At 48.5% G+C, this 18948-nt stretch overlaps 5 protein-coding genes across 5 annotated transcripts; 3 read left to right on the forward strand and 2 right to left on the reverse strand.

The window, feature by feature from the left end:
* Positions 1-5381: 5381 nt before the first annotated feature.
* On the forward strand, positions 5382-9815 carry AO090003000106 (DNA-directed DNA polymerase POL5; the record flags this gene model as incomplete). The annotated part of the gene is made up of 6 exons (XM_023234737.1): positions 5382-5420; positions 6694-7002; positions 7054-7639; positions 7695-8512; positions 8573-8878; positions 8934-9815. 6 exons carry the CDS (start codon positions 5382-5384, stop codon positions 9813-9815), a joined length of 2940 nt encoding a protein of 979 aa, XP_023089831.1.
* A 206-nt stretch (positions 9816-10021) lies between these two features.
* AO090003000107 (MOSC domain-containing protein) lies at positions 10022-11083 on the reverse strand (the record flags this gene model as incomplete). Its single annotated transcript, XM_001819288.1, has 1 exon — positions 10022-11083. One exon carries the CDS (start codon positions 11081-11083, stop codon positions 10022-10024), a length of 1062 nt encoding a protein of 353 aa, XP_001819340.1.
* Positions 11084-11654: 571 nt separating this feature from the next.
* On the forward strand, positions 11655-12248 carry AO090003000108 (uncharacterized protein; the record flags this gene model as incomplete). The annotated part of the gene is made up of 1 exon (XM_023234738.1): positions 11655-12248. One exon carries the CDS (start codon positions 11655-11657, stop codon positions 12246-12248), a length of 594 nt encoding a protein of 197 aa, XP_023089832.1.
* Positions 12249-13711: 1463 nt separating this feature from the next.
* On the reverse strand, positions 13712-14329 carry AO090003000109 (uncharacterized protein; the record flags this gene model as incomplete). The annotated part of the gene is made up of 1 exon (XM_001819290.3): positions 13712-14329. One exon carries the CDS (start codon positions 14327-14329, stop codon positions 13712-13714), a length of 618 nt encoding a protein of 205 aa, XP_001819342.3.
* Positions 14330-16564: 2235 nt separating this feature from the next.
* On the forward strand, positions 16565-18458 carry AO090003000111 (cytochrome P450; the record flags this gene model as incomplete). The annotated part of the gene is made up of 6 exons (XM_001819291.1): positions 16565-16789; positions 16866-16982; positions 17029-17131; positions 17195-17263; positions 17325-17930; positions 18007-18458. The coding sequence occupies 6 exons, from the start codon at positions 16565-16567 to the stop codon at positions 18456-18458; spliced, it is 1572 nt and encodes a 523-aa protein (XP_001819343.1).
* Positions 18459-18948: the final 490 nt, after the last annotated feature.

Here is an 18948-nt window from a genome sequence, read left to right on the forward strand (position 1 = left end):
TGGGCTACGCTCTAGGTTTCTCGAGGTCCCCGCTCTGATGGATCGGCTTTCTTCGATCGTGCATTATCAGTCTAGAGCCCACACGTGCTGAGCAATCCGCCACTGCGCACGGAATGGTCCTCTCGGCCAGTGGAAGACGCTGCGACAACCAACTAAGTATGGAACTCGAACTATCTAATAATCTAACTAACTCCTAGCTCCTACACCGCCACAAATGGGGAACTTTCAAGCAAACGAATGTTGCCATTGCCTGGGTTCAGCCTCGCAATGGACTACTAGTCTGCTACCCTATTACGCCGCAGCCCCTCACCTCTTGAGACACCGGTTGGCGCCAATGTTTATCCCGGTCCATGTCGGAGCCGTCGCGGAGGAGAGAGGGCCCGACTTGAGCGAATATTACGCCATGGATCGGAAATCGTTATCTTGAGGCTCATAGGGTCGCTCGAGGGGCGCCCGGATCGCGCTGAGCCCAATGACAATAATATTGATTTCGCAACCAAGACTCAGTCTAAATTTTTTTAGTTTGTGCGATCCTTTTCGCGCATTGGCCCGATCGCGACATTTGTAAGCTTTTGGGCTTCGCTTGACATTCAGCTGAGCAGTCGCGGTCGGCAAGCACGGAGGGACTAGTGGTGACTATCATCGTATCTCGGGCCCTCCGATCTTTAGGGTGAGATGTGAGAAGACCAGGATTGCGATCCATCATCGTAGCCGCCGTGACAGGACCATGTGCTGCGCATTGCAGGGAATCAATCAATCTGACGGCCAATCCAAACAACTCCGAGGTCCGGACTAAGGCATCATCGTCACCTCACCAGTTGTTTCGGTCTGGCCGTCGCATCAGAGCCTTGGAGCCTTGGCCCGAGTTCCCCCTGCGGGGTTTACCCTGCCTTAGTCTATCTCATTGGCCCGTCGGGGCGCTCTTTAGCGCTCGTGCTACTTTGTCTCTCTGCAACTTTACTCGGTCTTATCCATTGTGTACGGAATACTCCGTACGTACTCGAAACTTGTTACTAAATATTGCTCAACCTCGACAAAAAGTGGGTAGGATGGTGATGTCACATGAGGTGGGGGAGGAGAAAGAAAGAAAGGATTTCTTGCATCTCCCAGCTTTGTCTTTCCTTGTCCCCGCGCCCGATGTCATGACTCTTGTTTCCAAAACTCTATGCCGTGTCTAGACGTCAGCACTACTGCTTGCATATACAAATCTACAGATAAGGTAGTATGTTGTCCATGGTTGTCCATGGGTCGTGAACTAGTAAACAAACCGAACCTTGGAACCGAGACCCCGAAACGCGACCATCGTGCGCAGTCCCGTGACTTGGCCGATGGTTGACTTCAATGATATCACCCTGCTGCCGATCCTCCTTCACCTCCTCACGCACCTTGCTTTTGGCTGGCAAGGTTGATTCCCACATTCTCCAAACCACACGTGTGAGATTTGATCAATTATTCCACCCTGCGCTTGGGTCCCTCCTACTATCTCCAGAGATAATCTATTTTCGAGCTACTACTGCACACAGCCCTTATCAAACCCTCACCTTCCCGTTTCGAGGTAGTCTACTGATTATCTCGATGCGGGAGCGATCGGCAGAGCTATTACTAGTACTGTCGTGCTAATACGCTGTAGCTCGACAACTAACAGACTCACTAACAGCCTTACTCTCACTAACCTCGCCTTGCTATTCGTCCGTCCACCACATTCTTGGCGTTTGCCGCCCGCTCGACTCCTGCCATGTGCGTGGTTCCAAAGTCTGACATTTACTGGTACTCCAATAACTCACTAAGACTTTCAGAAAATAATCCAGTTATCCACTATGGTCTATACCTACACTTTCAATACAACATCTTTCCTCAATCTAGGAGTTTGTTATTTGACTCCCTGAATCAATATCCTCCCCCATACATAACGTAGGGCACCGAGAGTTAAGTAGCTCAAAGCTTATTATTTATAAACTCCGCATCTGCCATGGATCTGGATGCGATGCAACCCCACTCCCATCCCTCGATCAATGAGAAATCTAAAACTTGCAGATGGCGACTGATGTGGTCGCTTATCATTGATTGAGACTCGGTATGAGATCCGATCCATGCATCTTGTCTGGTCGTCTAACTTTCTCCGCTCGTATATTGACGACCGTGCACATTGATTGAGTTGTCCTGCTCTGCCTGATATACTTTTTATCCGCGATAGTCGAAGAGATCCTGAAACTTAGATGCTCGATAGAGCCCTGTCGCCTACATACGGAGTACATGATCATATCTCGCCACCAGACTATGCATTGATATCAATCAATATTTACCCCATGTATACCACCACACCCTCGTGCTCGCAAAACCCCTCACCCAAACCACCAATCTCTCACGCGAGGGCAAATAAACACATACACAGAAACAAACACTTGCAGCACTAATAACGTGTCCATATGCAAGTAATTACTAACCCCCAAAGGGCGGAGATTGAACACCTACCTTACCACCCCTCCATCCCTAGATTATCCCCCGCACCCCCTATAGAACCTAGACTCCAATACCCACGACCCCCAAAGTAACACCCTCACCCAAAACAACTCAACCAAAAAAAGACTAAACCAACCCACCCAAGATGAAACCAATACTAACCCCCTTCTACTCCCCCGACTCATCCCAATAACCGTTAAAATCTCCTATCCTCCCTCCTACGCAGAAAAATCTCCGATAATCAACGTCCCCACCACCCTTGCTTCGACCCCCACCCCTTCGTAGGTAATACATAACCCTGTCCTGCCCTACGCTGCACGACTCAAACACCGCCAAAACAGTGAAAGAGAGAAAGGAGGGGGAGGAGAAGCGAAACCTCACCGCCAGAGTCTGATTTACGTGCCTTACTGCCCATTGCATATCCATTCCTACATGGTAGATACTAGAACGAGTGGATCTTGGCTTAACGGTTTATCTTTTCCCAGAGGGGTTGGCGTGGGGATTTGTGTTCCATACTGAGCTCTTATCTTAACAAATACCTTGTTTAGAAAGAGGAGGTGGATCTAGTATTGAGGGTATTGGGAATATGTGCGATTGATAGGAGATTTCAAACCCCGGGGGTAATAGAGTTCCTATGTTTCATGGTTCATGGTTCAGCTAGACGAGAATCCTGGGGAAGTGGCTGGGGATAATGTTGGTACGTATACTCGAACTTGCAGATCTGTACATTACTTGCAAAATAGACTTCTATTAGATAGAACGTTAAATGGGGTTAGGGACATCTAACGGATATCCTATCTTGGCCCACGGTTGATGAGTGAATTCAACATGCCATGTCCTTCAGCGTCAATGGGCCCGCATTCCGCATTCCAGGCTGCCGGCCAACGAGCGGCGGCTTTCATTTGTGGAATGCTCAACGGGGATGCGTACCTGATCTTGTCTATTCTGGCATTGATATGAAAGGTATGTATGTGGTGGGTGAGTTCGGCGTAGGTTAGGGTATGGTGAAGGTTGTGAGTAGTTTGCATTCTTGGGGATAGACTATGAACTAGGGAGTAAGGGGGTCTTGGATGGTCTGGTTTTATTGTATATCTGATAGCAGTTTCACCATTGATTGGAGGTATATGTCTACTATAGGGTAAGGATTGGCGTGTAGGGACTAACTAACATGTTGCAAGGGGGGTTTTGACCCTGTTGGTAGTCTTGGGATGGGCTTGGCTGGAGCTTCTATGATGCTTGGTAGTGGGGTGGATGAGCTTAGCAGGATACATTGTTGTCGATGGAGTGGTATTCGTTTGAGTATTTGTTGATGGCTGAGGTTGGTGACGAGATAGGCGATTGATTGACGGAGTTGGTTGAGAGCTTTGATCGAGCTGTTATTTCGACCAGGTTGAAGAAGCATTCCGTTGTTGGTTTTTGTTTAGGTTCAGAGTGGGAGTACTGGACATGTTAGCTTGGGGCTCAGGGATTGTTGAGTCTATGGGCGAAGGAGGGCATTGTCAATCGTTTGTTGTGGTGAATTCATAACAGTCTTAGTAGCTCGTAGCCTCTGATATGGTTTATCCTGTCAGAAGCAATCTAGTTTGTGAGATTGTAAATGGTTGGAGAATCGCTGTGTTGTCGGAGCAAACACGTCGTCTCGAATAGTTTGACTATCTCGATATATGTAACCAACCAAAAATGTATACTAACAGGACATCTTGTCAGTGTTCACAAGGATATGTTGTAGAGATCGCTAGAATATATGCCATTCATCCAGGATATTAGCTGGGAATGACTCTAGCTTTGCATCATAAACTATCAGACACATCAACAAAGACCACTGGTAGGAGACTGCCCCGATAAGATATGTCTCGAAACACTGTAGTAGAGAAGATTTGTTGCTCGTCGTTTTACTTGAATCATCTAACATCTGCTATATTGTCTGACGGCCATGATCTGTCATATACTTGGCTCCACCCGCAAACGTGTGGTTTTCATATAGAAGACTAACATTGCCTTATAAATGTATACTTCCTGTTCTCAATCTTCACACAATGGACTAGTCAGCACCGAAGAACGACACAATACGCGACATACAGCTTCTAAAGAGAACATTACACTTCTAGAACACTTTCCCTGCCATTATTCACTCGACAGCGGACTCTCCTACCCAGCTAGCTGGAACATATGATCCCAGGCTTACAGGCTTTTGAAAAGTCACAGTCCGGATTAAGAGTGTTTAGGGCGCCTCGGGATACTCCAGCTCAATGGACTCCTAAAATGGCAACAAGTCCTTCTAGATATATTTACTTTCGGTGCTGATTATGTTCAAGGACTCGTTAGTGCCGACTCACTCAAAGATTGCCCGTGCTGAGCTGATCTCAACATATTCCTTGCCAAAGTGGCTACAACTGTACAGGAACTGTCACTTAAAACTGCATCGAGTGTGGCTCAATGCAGAATTGGAGACGCTGTCTACACTAGGTCTCCGAAGCCGTGTCGAGGTATGTATATAAAAAGCACAAGGTCCTGTGCCCCAGGTAATTGGATGCTTCTCATTATAGGTTCATGGAGCGAATATGCGCTTTCTACGGAGGATAATCTTCTCTCAAGCTATGCTCATTGTACTCGCGGATGCAGCATCTCTTCCTTGGTCGATCTGACCCTCCTTCAAGAGCTCCCGAAATTTGGCTGTGATCTATCCGGCAAAACCGTTTTATCACTTGGGACAGTATGCAGTACCTACCCCATCAATAAATTATTCTAATATTCTACTTACAGCGAGTGGACCCGTGTCATATGCATGTCAACTAGCCAAGAACGTTTTCAAAACAGGGAAAGGAACCACTAGTCTCCACGCCGAAAGTCCCGAGAGTTGAAGAATTGATAGATGACTCGGCAGAGTAAATATTGTCTGCTAGTGTCTTTTCTCAGCCACAATGGCTGACCTCACCTGTACCGTGGCCACTTCTGCGACCGTATGGATGTATCATCTCAGTTTCTACGCTTCCGCCTGGTGATCTGATGCATCTACCGCAAAACACAACAATATCGATCTACGTTTAAGTGGCGCTCAATCTGCAGGAGTGCTACCGGAAAAGGCGAACACGGTTCCAGAATGTTCGTTCTGAATACGTTTGGGTGGAGCCACAAGGCCGGGATTTGGATATGTTGGGCAACTAGATTGAGGAAAAGTGACTAGGAAATGCTGTTGGCTTTTGTACCTTTTAGAGGGTTCGATAAGCATGTCAGATTGTGTATAATGCTCGAAGGGAATTGGTAAAGGTGTTATGGAAATGGAATATTGACATTAAAGCACTGGAAGAACAAACAGAGTCTCCATTTTTTCAAGTCAGATGAAAGCCTTCGGAACTATATCGTACTACGTAACATACGGTCAGTACAAGTAACTGTGTTGATATTACCTGGTGTATATCAATTTTCATTTCGGAGAGATTATTTGGTATCATTGGAATAAATCATGTAAAATTTACTAGTATTGAAGTGTCATATAATTGCACAAGTAAAGGCCTGTGCATTGTGATATATAGTGTGGCAAGAAAGTGACTTTGTGACCTATTGTTGCATAGCTTATACTGTTTGACATGTAATTCTCCACAGAGGTCATAGATGAGAGACCATATTAAGAATTGCATCAAGCATATATTACTCTGTACGCATCATCACGAACGTAATGCAATTGCTGAAAGAAGAGTCTTGGTCTTTGCAAACTGTCCAAATCCCGAGTGCGGAAAAGAGTCGTCCGGTCTCGAACACGGAGTCATGCGAGCACATTTAATATATTGGGTCACATTGAATATTGAGATGAGAAATTACATAACCAGGAATGATCTTCAATCTTTTCATGATATTCGGTGGACGTTGCTATACTTAACGTGTTTATATTGTTTCGTCGTTGCTGTAGAAATAGATACCTTACGCAAAATAGCAGGCGGTGGAGGGTTTAAAGCGGTGATCGATTGCTTTTATCAGATAACGCTAACCCAAAGCGGTAAGTAACCTTGTCGCAAAATGAATTTTCGTTGGGTCAAACCATCGACATTGCATAGTAAATGTTCAGACAACATCAATATAAACATATCAAATCCGTTTTATTCTTCGTGTGGCGCCAATCTATATTTGGAGAGCCTGTGAACTTTGATAAAACGAACCCTCTTTCCCGCTGCAATGGCGCAAAACCAGGCCGGTTCTAAGAAGAGACGCCGCGAGCCAGTCAACGTTGATACCAAGCTGGTGGAAATTTACGAAGATCTCGCGAGCGAGAAAGATGAGATCAGACTGAAAGCTGCGCAAGCGCTGGTGTCGCAATTTACGCCCGACAAGAATGCTACAGATGACCAGATCCAAAAGACTCTGCGGAGACTTTTCCGCGGCCTCTGCAGTAGCAGAAAAGCTGCGCGCATTGGTTTTTCTATCGCCTTGACTGAGATTCTGTCTCAAATTCTTTCCAGCCCCAGAGAGTCTTCAGAATTTGATATCCCGAGGGTAGTAGGGTTCTGGGAGTCACAGTCTAGCGCTTCCGGAAGCGAGTCGGGTCAGGTATGTATAAAGATTTCCTATTTGTGTCCAGTTACTAATGAAAATATAAAGGAACAAAGAGATCATCACTTTGGACGTTTATTTGGTGCAGAGGCTATTATCAAGTCTGGTATTCTTTTCAAGCCCAACGCGCCTTTCTCTGAGTGGACTAAGCTCCTAGACCTGGTCTTTGATCTGGCCAAGAAGAAGCCCTGGATCAGGGAAGAATGCGGTTGGATCGTCTACCGCTGTGTCTATGAATTATCTGCTCAGAAGGCCGAAGCAAAGTTTGTGGAATCCGCTCTTGAGCGCCTTTGCACAAATGAGCTGGCACGGACGCCAGAGGGAGTTGCTATTTGGCTAGCAGCCAAGGACTTATTCCCTAAAGTGAAACTTCCTAGTAAAGTTTGGAAACATGACGACCCACTAGACGTCAAGGAGAGGAATCAGCTGGCAAAGGTCATGAAGGAATCTTCAGTGTCCGAGGCTGAAGGTGAAAATAAGGGTAGCAACCCCAAGTCATCGGGCGTGTGGAATTCAAAGCTTCACTTTGCTTGGGATGCTGTGTTGTCTAGGCTCAGCGAAACCTCAGCAAAGGAGAGCAAATCGAAGACCTCTCGGCTTAGCTTCAGTGATTTCTGGACAGAGGTTGTCGACAGTAGGTCTTCTAGTTTACCCCAACAAAGGTATTGGTTCTAACTAGTCTTAAACAGATGGTCTCTTTGCCGCTTCCTCCTCGGACGAGCGTAAATACTGGGGTTTCCTCCTCTTCGTCAAGGTGTTGAATGAGAGCCCCTTGCCATTGGCTTCCCTTGTGTTCACAAAGAACCTTGTGAGATGCCTTACAAATCAGCTCGCTGTTGAGGACCGGTACCTTCACCGTATGGCGGCTAAGGCTGCAAAGACTATCCAGACCCGCGTGTCAAAGGAACCCGAGTTTGCCGCAGCTTCGATCAATGGTTTGATGGGCTCGGCGGGCTCAGTGAACTTTGATCAAGTCACCAAGACCAAGACAGTGGAGAAGATCGTGATCGAGGCCAACTTAGATGCCCTCAAGCAGATTGTGCCCCTCTTCGAAAAGCTCGTCGCATGCCCGGGTACAAGTGACAGCAAAGCTGCTGCCTCAAGCCGCCAGTTCCTTGCTGGTTTGCTTCTGTCCATTGTTAGGTCTCGGGCTTCCGCTAGCGATGAATCGGAAGAGGGTGCTAAGGAGGTGCTCGAACAAATTCTGTTCACTTTCGTGCGATTTGCCTACTTTGTGGAGAAAGAGGGTGACAGCCGCGGTCAGACCGCTGCTGAGCCAGCCCTCACTGAGCAGACTCAGGAGCTCTTCCGGAGCAGGATCAACTCCTGCCTGAACAGCCTAATCGCCAACCAGAAGTACGCAACTGCTCTTCCTTATGCAGTTGTCCGCAAGGTTCGGGATGCAGCTAAGTCGGAGGAGTATGGCAAGTTTATCATCGCTATGGATGATACCCTGCAGGATTCAGTGAAGGGCGCATTTAAATCGCTGAAGAAATTGTCAAGCACGGTTCGTCAACCCAAAATTGCTTATTACCCCCATTGAAAACCCAGTCTAACAAATATACAGGAAAAGAAGGGTGATGCCGCTGGCGTCGATGCATTCAAGCTTCTTTACTCTATGACCATCCTTCAGGTGTACAACGGCGATGCTGATGCTGTTTCCATGCTGGACGAACTTGACTTCTGCTTCTCAAAGATTTTCGGAGACAAGAAGTCTAAGAAGGACGAGACAGCAGATGCTTCCGATGCGCTGGTGGAAATTCTTTTGAGTTTCGCTTCGAAGCCTTCCCAGCTCTTCCGCCGTATGAGTGAACAAGTTTTTGGTGCCTTCGCCGATAAGATTTCTGAGAATGGACTGGATTCTCTGGTCTCCGTATGTGCTTTGCTCTTTATTCTGATGTTCATCGGGACTAATCATAAATCTCTAGATCTTGGAAGCGAAAGAGAGTCTTGCGGGTCAGCAAGAGATGTTCGAACAGGACGATGAAGGAGAAGAAGACGAGGAGATGATGGATGTTGATGAAGACGACAGTGACGTCGAAGTCATCGACGCAGAGGGCTCAAATGATGACGAAGACGAAGACGACGAGGAGGAGGGATCTGAAGAGGAAGAAGATGGAAACGATGACGAAGAAGCTATCTTCGAGGCCAAGCTTGCCGAAGCACTCGGACCGCACCGTGCAAACCAAGACCTGAACGATGACGATGAAGGCTCAGACGCCGACATGAACGACGACGAGATGGAACAGGTAGACCAGCAGCTCGCTAAGGTGTTCCAGGCGCGCCGGGATGCCCTGAGCAAAAACAAAGACAAGAAAGACGCAAAGGGCAACATGGTTAACTTCAAGAACCGTGTTCTTGACCTTCTTGAGATTTATGTCAAGAAGTGCCACTCGAAACTCCTGGCTCTCGATCTCCTTCTCCCTCTTCTACGTCTTACTCGCAAGTCTACCGTCAAACAGATCTCGAACAAGGCCAACTCCGTGCTGCGCGATTACACGAGACTGTGCAAGGGCTCTGCTCTGCCCAAGTTAGAGTCCGTTGAGCCTGCCTGGGAGCTCCTGAACTCGATCCACAAGGAGGCCAGCCACAGCGGCCCGCCCTCGCACGCTTCGGCTTGCAGCCAGGCAAGTCTTCTTATGGTTAAGGTTCTCGTCGCACACGACAAGAACAACATCTCGGGCATTGTGGATGTCTACGCCGAGACCCGAAAGCAGCAGTTCCTCAGCAAGAAATGCCATGTCCAGCCTTCGTTCTTCAGCGAATGGAGCAACTGGTGTGTTTCCGCCAGCAAGCAGATGAAGAACTGAGCGTTCTTGTCTCCCAGATTAGTACATAGATTTCTCTAATAAAAACAGCAACTTTTATGATACTGTAACACATTCCAACATATCCAGAACACAGAACCAAAGGTATCTCAAACTTAGACATCGAGTACACGAAAACCAAGAGAGTGAGCCATCGTTCGCTAATCTTAAATAAACCCATTAACCTCGAATCAACACACCCCAAGCTTTTAAAACCCCTTAATATACCGATGCTCGCTCGTAACCTCAAGCACATCAAACCTCATGCCAACCTCCAAAACGCCCTCCCCTCTCGGCGCACAGAGCATCCCAAAACAAGGCTTATACTTCATACCCTCATCCACCCGCCGATAACTCATAAGCGTATCCCACGGCTCCGTCTTATGCTTCCCCGCCGTATCCGGATCAACATTCGGCACCTGACACCTGGCACACCTCGCCAGGACATCAAACTCCAGCACCTTCCCAGCCCCATCACCAACCCTAACAACCTTCCACTCATCCTCCACCCAAGGCTCACCCCCCTTAACAATAACATTAGCCCGAAACCGCTCCACCCCAATAGGCTCCACGCCCTTCTCCACAAGTCTCGAATTCAGCTCTGCCAACGACGCCTCAGAAGCAACAAGCACAGGATGCACATCGGGGAAATTCACACTCTGCTCACGACCCAGAAGACTCGGATCCCCGTTCCCGCGCATAATTCTAGGCGTAGGACCCTTGTACACGAGGCAAACGTCACGGCTCAGGAACTCACTAAATGGGGCATTGACTTCAGGTCCGTAGATATAGGCGTCTGTCTCGATGTCCCAGATCTTCACCTGGCCCAGGGTCGTGTGGGCGTCTAGCCAGGCAGTGTCTGGGCGGAGGGGTACGCGGACCTCTTTATCAGTAACCCCTGTAAATGTGACCACAAGGGATTGGTCATCGGTGCTGAGAGCGGTGTTTATGAGCGTCATCTGTGGGATTTGCCGGATGGTCAGGAAGTCGTGGGTTTTGGCGTCGATGAGCATCCACCTGCGGTCGAGGTCTAGACCTTCCATGTGGAGGGTTGTGCTGTTTAGACTGAGGCCGCGGCATGATTTGATGGGGTAGACTCTTAGTGCGAGGATTTCGCTGCTGGGGTGCTTCTTTTTCTGGCTGTTGGGGAGGAGTTTGGATGTGGTGGTTTTGAGCCAGGTTGGGAGTTGGGGGTATAAGACGGGGATGGTAAGGAGGGTTATGATTGTGGTGGCTATTGTGAGGGCTTGGGGGGTGTCTAGGTCTAGCATCTTTTCCTTTTTTTTTTTTTTTTTTTTTTTTTTTCCCCTTTTTCTTTTTTCTTTGCTGTTTGGAGAGTTTTATATATGGGGGTTTGAGTTTGAATGCTGTAGATAGACTAGACTATGTCCGCGTCCTTTTATAGTGTTGGAAAAATGACCGAGTTACGGAGTCCGGATGAGTAAGCTGAGGATCCACCTTCCGGTGGATTTGGCTTAGGGCTGTTGTCCCTTAAGACTCGATCCCTGCTATAATGCGATGTTTCCAATGTGGTTCGGGATGCTGTCGGGATTTGTATTGGATGATGTTTCGGGATTTGATGGAAGTTGTCGGAAGGCGTCTGAATCTTTCCCAACGGGAAATTCTACACATATACGAATACGGTAGAACCCAATATCATGCTTGACAACTGTCTATATTCATCGATAGTAGTCAGAGGGTAAATAGTGTATCCAAAACCTGTGAAACATGTATAACTCAACCTGAAAAGACCGGGGACAGAAGTCCCCTATAAATAAATGATCACGAGTGACTGCAGCTAAAAGCGCATCCGGAACCCAGATAGTGCACCGCGCCATAGAAATGCAAGTATATATATCGTCCAGTGCCCATGCTCTTGCTTTGCAAAACGATACCAGCAACCTGCATGCCGCTCTATACCTGCTCGCTAACCCAACATCTTACAAGAGCTTTGATCAATCCAGCTGCAATATCCGTGCCTCTCTCGATGTCCTCGTCGGCGCAAGATCCAGGCACATGGAAGAAAACGACGTTTCGGTGCTGGCCTTGTTGAAACGCCTGGGCCAGACTTGTATAAAAGATGAACTCGCAGAGGTAGCGTCCAGCGTCCTCGGATATCCGGACGTCTGCTCCAGGAGATACAAACGACTTCCACGTGTTGAGAAAGTCGTCATTGGGCGGCTGGGGGTGGAGAACTTTCCGTACTACGTCTGTGGAATCCGCCGCAGGACCAGCCTGGAGTACTGGCGGGAGCTGCTGCTCCCTCCAAACCTTCTCCCCATCTTCATAACCGATTCTGCCTTTGATATCGGACAAGTGGTAAGAATCTCGATGCGCCTTGGTCTCAATCGAGTAGTACGATCTTGTAGCCGCTATTCCCATATGGAGTACAATGTCTGGTCGTCGACCTCCATGGGACTTGGCGTAATCCTCTAGGATGGTTGGAATAGTTGTCCGCACTGTTGAGTAAGCGACGGGAATGGGCGATGGATGGACATGAATTGAAATCCGACGAGAAGTAGGCCCGGATCCAGACGGCTTCGCCGAAGGAAGGTCAAGCGACTCTGGCAGAGATGAGGCAATCAAATACGAGGCATTGACTAGGTTGGTCTTGAATGGCTAGTATATTTTAGCATTTGAGGGCCGAATCAGAAGCCAAGACGGTCAAAGAAACATAAGCCAAGCATAAGACAGATAAACTTACACCGAACCCTGTCACCAGTACCGAGACCTCTTCTGGATCTGTCAAAGATGACGAAGCAAGACCAATTACCTCCGTCTCGGGTATTGGCACCGGTGGGCCAAAGTCTCCCATGGCTAGTGGATAGGTCAAGGCAAGCTAGGAATCAGTGGTGGGAACAACGCCTTTACTTCGTATATACACGGTAGCTATGTACGCCACAAAAAGGATAGAGAGGAGGGACTAAAGATATATTCAAGATATCGACGGAGCTTCCCCCGCATTACAACCACCGCATGCAGGTCTTGGCATCACGCGATATCGATATCGATAAGGTGATAAGGCACATGACCTCCCCTCATCTTGACCGCCCACAAAGCTTGATTGACGTATCAATCTGACAATCACCCATGTTCTTGAGACAATTGTGCAATTGAACCTATGTTATTGTCCCGGAATGATGTGAGGTGCTGTCACGTCGCATGCCTTTTGGCCACCGCCGATTCTGCTTCGCTTCCGAAGTTCCGAGTCCTGACCGACAATTTCCCCCTTGCTTCAGCCGGGGCAAACCGCAGACTGCTTGTTCACGGGGCTTTTTGGAAAGTTCAATAGTGAGAATGACTTGTACTCGATGGTTGAGAATCACCATTCACTAGGTTAATACCGATGGTATTTCACCCAATTACTTTGCGATTAGAAATCCATCAGTAAAGCTGGGCAGGGATCTATTTAAGCGAACAAATAAGGGGTTTCGGTATGTCATCCTAGAACTACCGTACGGCCCACTTCTTCCTGTTTGATATGGGTGCCGCTGCTTTTGTAAGGTTAGCACGTGAGTGCTCCTGTGCACTCACTGCTCACTTACTGAACACGCACCGATTGCTCTGGTTGCTCCTGGATTGTTTGTTGATCTTTTAGATTAGCGTTACCGCTGAAAGGCAGCGAGACGTTATCAGCACATTCCTTCTCGCCCAAGGGTCTAGACCAGCATTTTCCTAGAGTCTGGTTGTTTATTCATCATCTAGACTTTGACTTCACCTAGAACGATTTCCATCAGTCTTGGGATTCTATTACCACGTCAACCCCATCGATGTGTTACAATGGACTAGGAAATCTGTTATCATTCAGATCTTGACATGGTTTCCTACTTGATAGAAGTCTGACGAAGAGACTGTGGATGCGCGACGACATTGGAAAAAGATAAGAGGGCTTCTTTTTTCTAGGGAACTTGTCCGGAACTACCTACGAAAACAGGAACAGCCTCAAACAAAGCATTAGATCCCACTCCCTGGTTATCCGATCGCCATACCTTGATGACATTGAATTGGGCGCGCTCCAGAAGACTCAGCCATTGCTTTTCCGTGCGCTGCAGAGAGGAGAGCACGGTCATCATGATGAGGTCGACACTGGCATTGAACCGGGAAACACCCGTCACAGGCACGCTATTCTCGTTGATCAACAGCACCGAATCGTCGGCCATCGCCTCCCGGATGCGCTGCAGGGCCTGCAGGGCCTGCTTGTCGGGCCAGTCGTGCAGCACAGTGCGCATGTAATAGGCCTTGGCGCCGCGGATGGGCTGTGGGTCGAACATGCTGTAGCCTTGGGCCTCGATGCCCTGAGCGAGCGGAGCCTGGATATCCTGGATGACTTCGGATAGATCCTGCAAAATCAGGCGGCCGGCGGGGTTCTTTTTCTCCTTGAAGCGTGCGAGGTCATGACCCTTGCTCCGGCCGATGTCAACCAGGAGCACGCGGTCTGCCTCACTGGCTAGCCACTCCTCCCAGGGGTAGAAGTCGTACCACTGCTCGCCCTCTACCGCCCGGTTGCCAGCCTCCATTACCGTGTTGAAGGCATGCTGCTCCTCCGGATGCTGAGCCAATCACTCAAAGTGGTGTAGTTTGGTGCCGTACGCCCGCTGGAAGGGGGTCTCGTAGGCATCATCCGGGCTCTGATACCCTCTGGCTTCCAAGAATTCGTGCGTGTAGGCCGTGGCCCGCAAGATCATGTGGCTATTCGAAAATTAATCAAAACAGTTAGCCACACCCGCTATCTCTTCCTCCTACTCGAAAATTCCCCCGCCTCCCCCCCCAAAGAAAAAAGGAAGGCGAGGACTAGAGACCGCCTACAAGTTTTCGATCACCTCACTGGGCGGGGCGCCATTCGCGAACCCCAGCGCTAAGGGCTGTGGCTGGTATTTGTCCACCCCGGTTTCGGTGGAGAGGCGATTAGCGCTCAGGAGCCGCATGATCCGGACTGTAAAGCGAAGAAAGGCGGATTGATCAATCAAACGGGTCCGGATATTCACAAGGAGAAAAGCCCCTTACCCAGCAGGTCCTTGTCGCCCTTGGTCTTTTCGTCCAACTCGTTGACAGTCAACTCAGCACCGCCGGCAGCGGCAAATGCATCGAAAACTCCCATCCCAATCGCAGTTCAAATGGCAACCAGGGAGAGAGAGCTTGGACAGGGCTGCATTGACAGCGGCTGTCAGGTCGGCAATGGTCTCGGCCATTAGATAAGAAGAAGAAGAAGAAGGAGAAGAAGAGGAAGAGGAAGAGGAGCAAGGAATTGTTCAGGGTAAACTGTCTGAGCTGAAGAATTGGTGCGGATGATAGCCAATTTTCAACACAAATTTGTACTGCCACACCACCCCTGTCAGTCGACATAACGGTTCATTCACTTCTTTGCCTTTTCGTCCGCTGCTGGGGATGGATACAAAAAGATGATTCTCGGATGTAACCTTGAACATAGCTTTTGCGGGGGTTGCTGAGGCACTGCGGTCAGCACTAATGTGTGCTATAAAAGGCAGGTAATAAGTGCAGTTAGGTTCCATTGTTGGGAGAGTCGAGCAATGTCAAACTAGGTACTCTGTACATGGGATAGATAGTCTAGGCTAGGCTCCATCGATGCGAGTCATGCTGCACTATCTGGCCCAAGGGCTTGGGAACCCGTAAGCCCTAACTCCTAGCGCCCCGTTCACAGGGCACGATACTATGTTTGTCATAATAGCGAGAAACGATTGTGACCCGTCTACACCGTAAGTTGATCTTGAGTGTAAACTTCCAGGGATTAACCATTAGATGATCGTAGGCTCGGACAGAGCATAAAGGCATTAGGAAGACCGAGTAGCATATGATAAAAGCTACGAACGGCAACTGTAGCAGGACCGCATCGGAGATCACAGGCTGTGAATCGTCTATCATGTATGGTCCGTCTGGAAGATCAACAGATGTAGTAAAATGGTTTAATCAATCAGAACGCCGCTGGGTGATATTATTCTCTTATATCTTTTCGGAGCCAGGAAACCCCTGTCTTGGGATCGCGCCCGGAGCAATCCGGGATCGCTCAGGGCTCACTCAGGACACGCACATTTGTGCTCACCGCACGCCCCGGGCCGCTCAGTGAGCCAAAAGCGGCGCCAAGTCGGACCTAAAGCGGAAGGGGAGTGACACGAATTTCCGCCGAGATCATCCACTGGATCGGTAAGTACGTAGATACATACGTATAACTACTCACGCTGGCTCCTGTTCCAACTTGGAAGTTCAACGAACGATATGGGGCTAGTGTTGAACAGTCCTCTTTTTGAGTTTGAGCATAAACGAGCATTGAATTATGCTGCCAACGTCTGAAAGTTTACAACAAGAAGTTTCCGCAGCCGATGTGGCGCACTCAAGTATGAGAGACAGCCTGAAGACAAGGACATGCCTATTTAGGAAATTCGATTGCCTATCATCATTCCCCGCCCTGGCAGCCACCCCCATGAACCAAACAAGGAACCAATTTTTTTGCGGGGATGGCCTGTCCAACAAAGTGGTTGATTGACAGTCTTGGCCCACCATTGGGGTCCTGCCGAGCCACTGTGGTTCATTGTTCACCGTAGTCGAGCTGCCCTCGTCGTATTCAGCGTATCCAACATATCCCCACTTCGGGTATCACAGATTCCGTGCAAAGGGGGTCATAGAACCAGTCAATTGGAGGGCAGTTGCGCACTTAGCGTGGGTATATAAGGTCACAGCACAAGCAGGAGGGCAGGGGGCACATTCTCTGATTGATTGGCAGGGGAAACTTTTACAAGATGCCTGTGCTTGCTACCTTTCTAGAGAGCCACTACTTCTTCCAGGGTATTGCAGTGGCGTTGGCTCTGATATTTGTGTCAAACTTTTACAGAGAACTCGCAGATGGCTTGCCATACCGTAAAATCCCCCTCGTGGGGAGAAGTAGATGGGAGATCTCGAACACAAAAGCCAAAAAGCTCTTCGTCACCTCTGCAAAGGATTTGATGGTGCAAGGGTTTAGCCAGGTATGAGACGTGTCTTGTCCTATTATAGAACGCAGAAAGGCAAGAAGAGATTTGGGAAGCTGACACTGGGGCTTAGGGTAGAACCGTCTTTCAGGCCATGTTTACTGCTGGTCCGACCATAGTTCTGCACCCTCGTTATGTGGATGAGTTGAAGAACCATCCGCATCTAGACTTCGGGGAAGCAGTTAGAAAGGTAACTACTTATATCGGTCGGCGAGGACGAGTATTAACAATCTCAGTCCTTCTTTGGTGCAACCATACCGGGGTTCGAGCCCTTCAACAACCAAACGAAGGAAGACATTGTTATAGAAGTGATCAATAAGAAATTAACGCATACGCTCGGTATGGATTGGTTGCTGGTTGAGGAGTTGCCTTTGTTCTCTAATGACTTTGTCTTGTCTGTAGGCCAGTTGACTATCCCCTTGTCAAAGGAAACCGCTGCCGTGTTGACGGACAAGCTACCTGGATCCGACGGTATGTAGCCTGAAAGCAAAGTTTAGAGAGACACTCGCTGATGGCAACTGTTGAACGCTAGAATGGAAGCCCTTCACTTTCGCACAGGAGATCCCGCATATGGTAGCTCGCTTGTCGTCGCTGGTGTTCTTGGGAGAGAAAATATGTCGGAATGAAACATGGCTGGATGTATCAGTCAATTACACCATTGATGCGTTCAACGCGGCTCGTGAACTCCGAGACTTGCCGGCAGTTGCTCGGCCATTCATACACTGGTTTATGCCCTCGATGCAAAAGCTTCGGCACCACAGAAAGGTGGCGGCTGAGATTGTCCAGCAAGAGATCATTAAGAGAGACATGATCCGGGAAGGTAAACTGCCAGAGGAGAACCCCCCTAGAACGCATGCAGATGCTCTAGACTGGTTTCGAGAGGTTGCTGCAGGTCGCCCTTGCGACGAAACGGTATCGCAGATCGGTCTTTCTGTGGCGGCAATTCACACAACGTCGAATATGCTGACGAATGTGATGTATGACTTAACGGCCCATCCGGAATACATCCAGCCGTTGAGAGATGAGATCAAGGCCATCGTGGAACAAGACGGCATCCTGAAAAAGACCAGTCTTACCAAGATGAAGTTGATGGACAGTGTCATGAAAGAGAGTCAACGCACAAATCCTGTGTCTATCGGTAAGTGACTTTGGAGCCGCCTGTTCAGTTAAACCGCTCGTAGTATTAGCCTGCTGACGTGCTCCCTCTCGAAAAGCCTTCTTCAATCGCATTGCAACGGAGGCAGTCGTGCTCTCCGACGGTACTTCCATTCCTAAAGGTGCCAATGTAGTCGTTTCGGCTCATGTTATGGAAGATGAGTCGATTTATCCCAATGCCAAGGTGTATGACGGCTTTCGGTTCTACAACAAACGCCAGGTACCGGGCAACGAACATCGTTATCAGTTCGTCACGACCAGCCCGGAACACCTTGGTTTCGGTCACGGCATGCATGCATGCCCTGGCCGCTTCTTTGCTAATAACGAGATCAAAATTCTCCTTGCACACCTGCTGCTGAAATATGACTGGAAATTTGCGGACCGCGTTGACCGGCCCAAGTCATTTCTGCACGGAACTGAGATTATATGCGACCCAACGGTGAAACTACTTTATAAGTCACGACAGCCGGAGGTTGACTTGTCAGCTCTTGGAGAGGGAACGACTGACTAGTTATTCTCCCATTGTATGTCTTTCCTTGATGTGGCATAAATCTCTTTTGACTTCCTTGATCTCTTACGACCGAGAGTTGTGCTGCTGGACTGTACAAAGATGATGAAAATAGGATCTTGTTTACCACTGAAAGTAAGGAGTAATCAAGTTTTGCCTCCATTGTCATTGTATGCATGTAATGGACGCCTTAGGGCAAGATTCCCAACTGTTGGGCAAGAAAGCACGTAAGGAGCTTTGACGCCGAGCACGAGACTAAAAGTCCCAACGATCTCATATACCAGTGGCGTTATTGTCGAACATCAAAGACACTGTGGAGTAATTCGGCCAACATTAGTGTCTACTATGATATCTTGCAGATGTTGTATATGTTTCCATCGCATACACCATATACTACTAACTGGGCACCATTGGTCTAGTACTATGCAACTCCAACACATGATAACCATGATCCATGGGTAAATCACTGCAGCTGTGGCCATAGTTGTAACTA

This window comes from Aspergillus oryzae, chromosome 2 (genome assembly GCF_000184455.2).
Source record: "Aspergillus oryzae RIB40 DNA, chromosome 2".
NCBI classification, from domain to species: Eukaryota; Fungi; Ascomycota; class Eurotiomycetes; order Eurotiales; family Aspergillaceae; genus Aspergillus; species Aspergillus oryzae.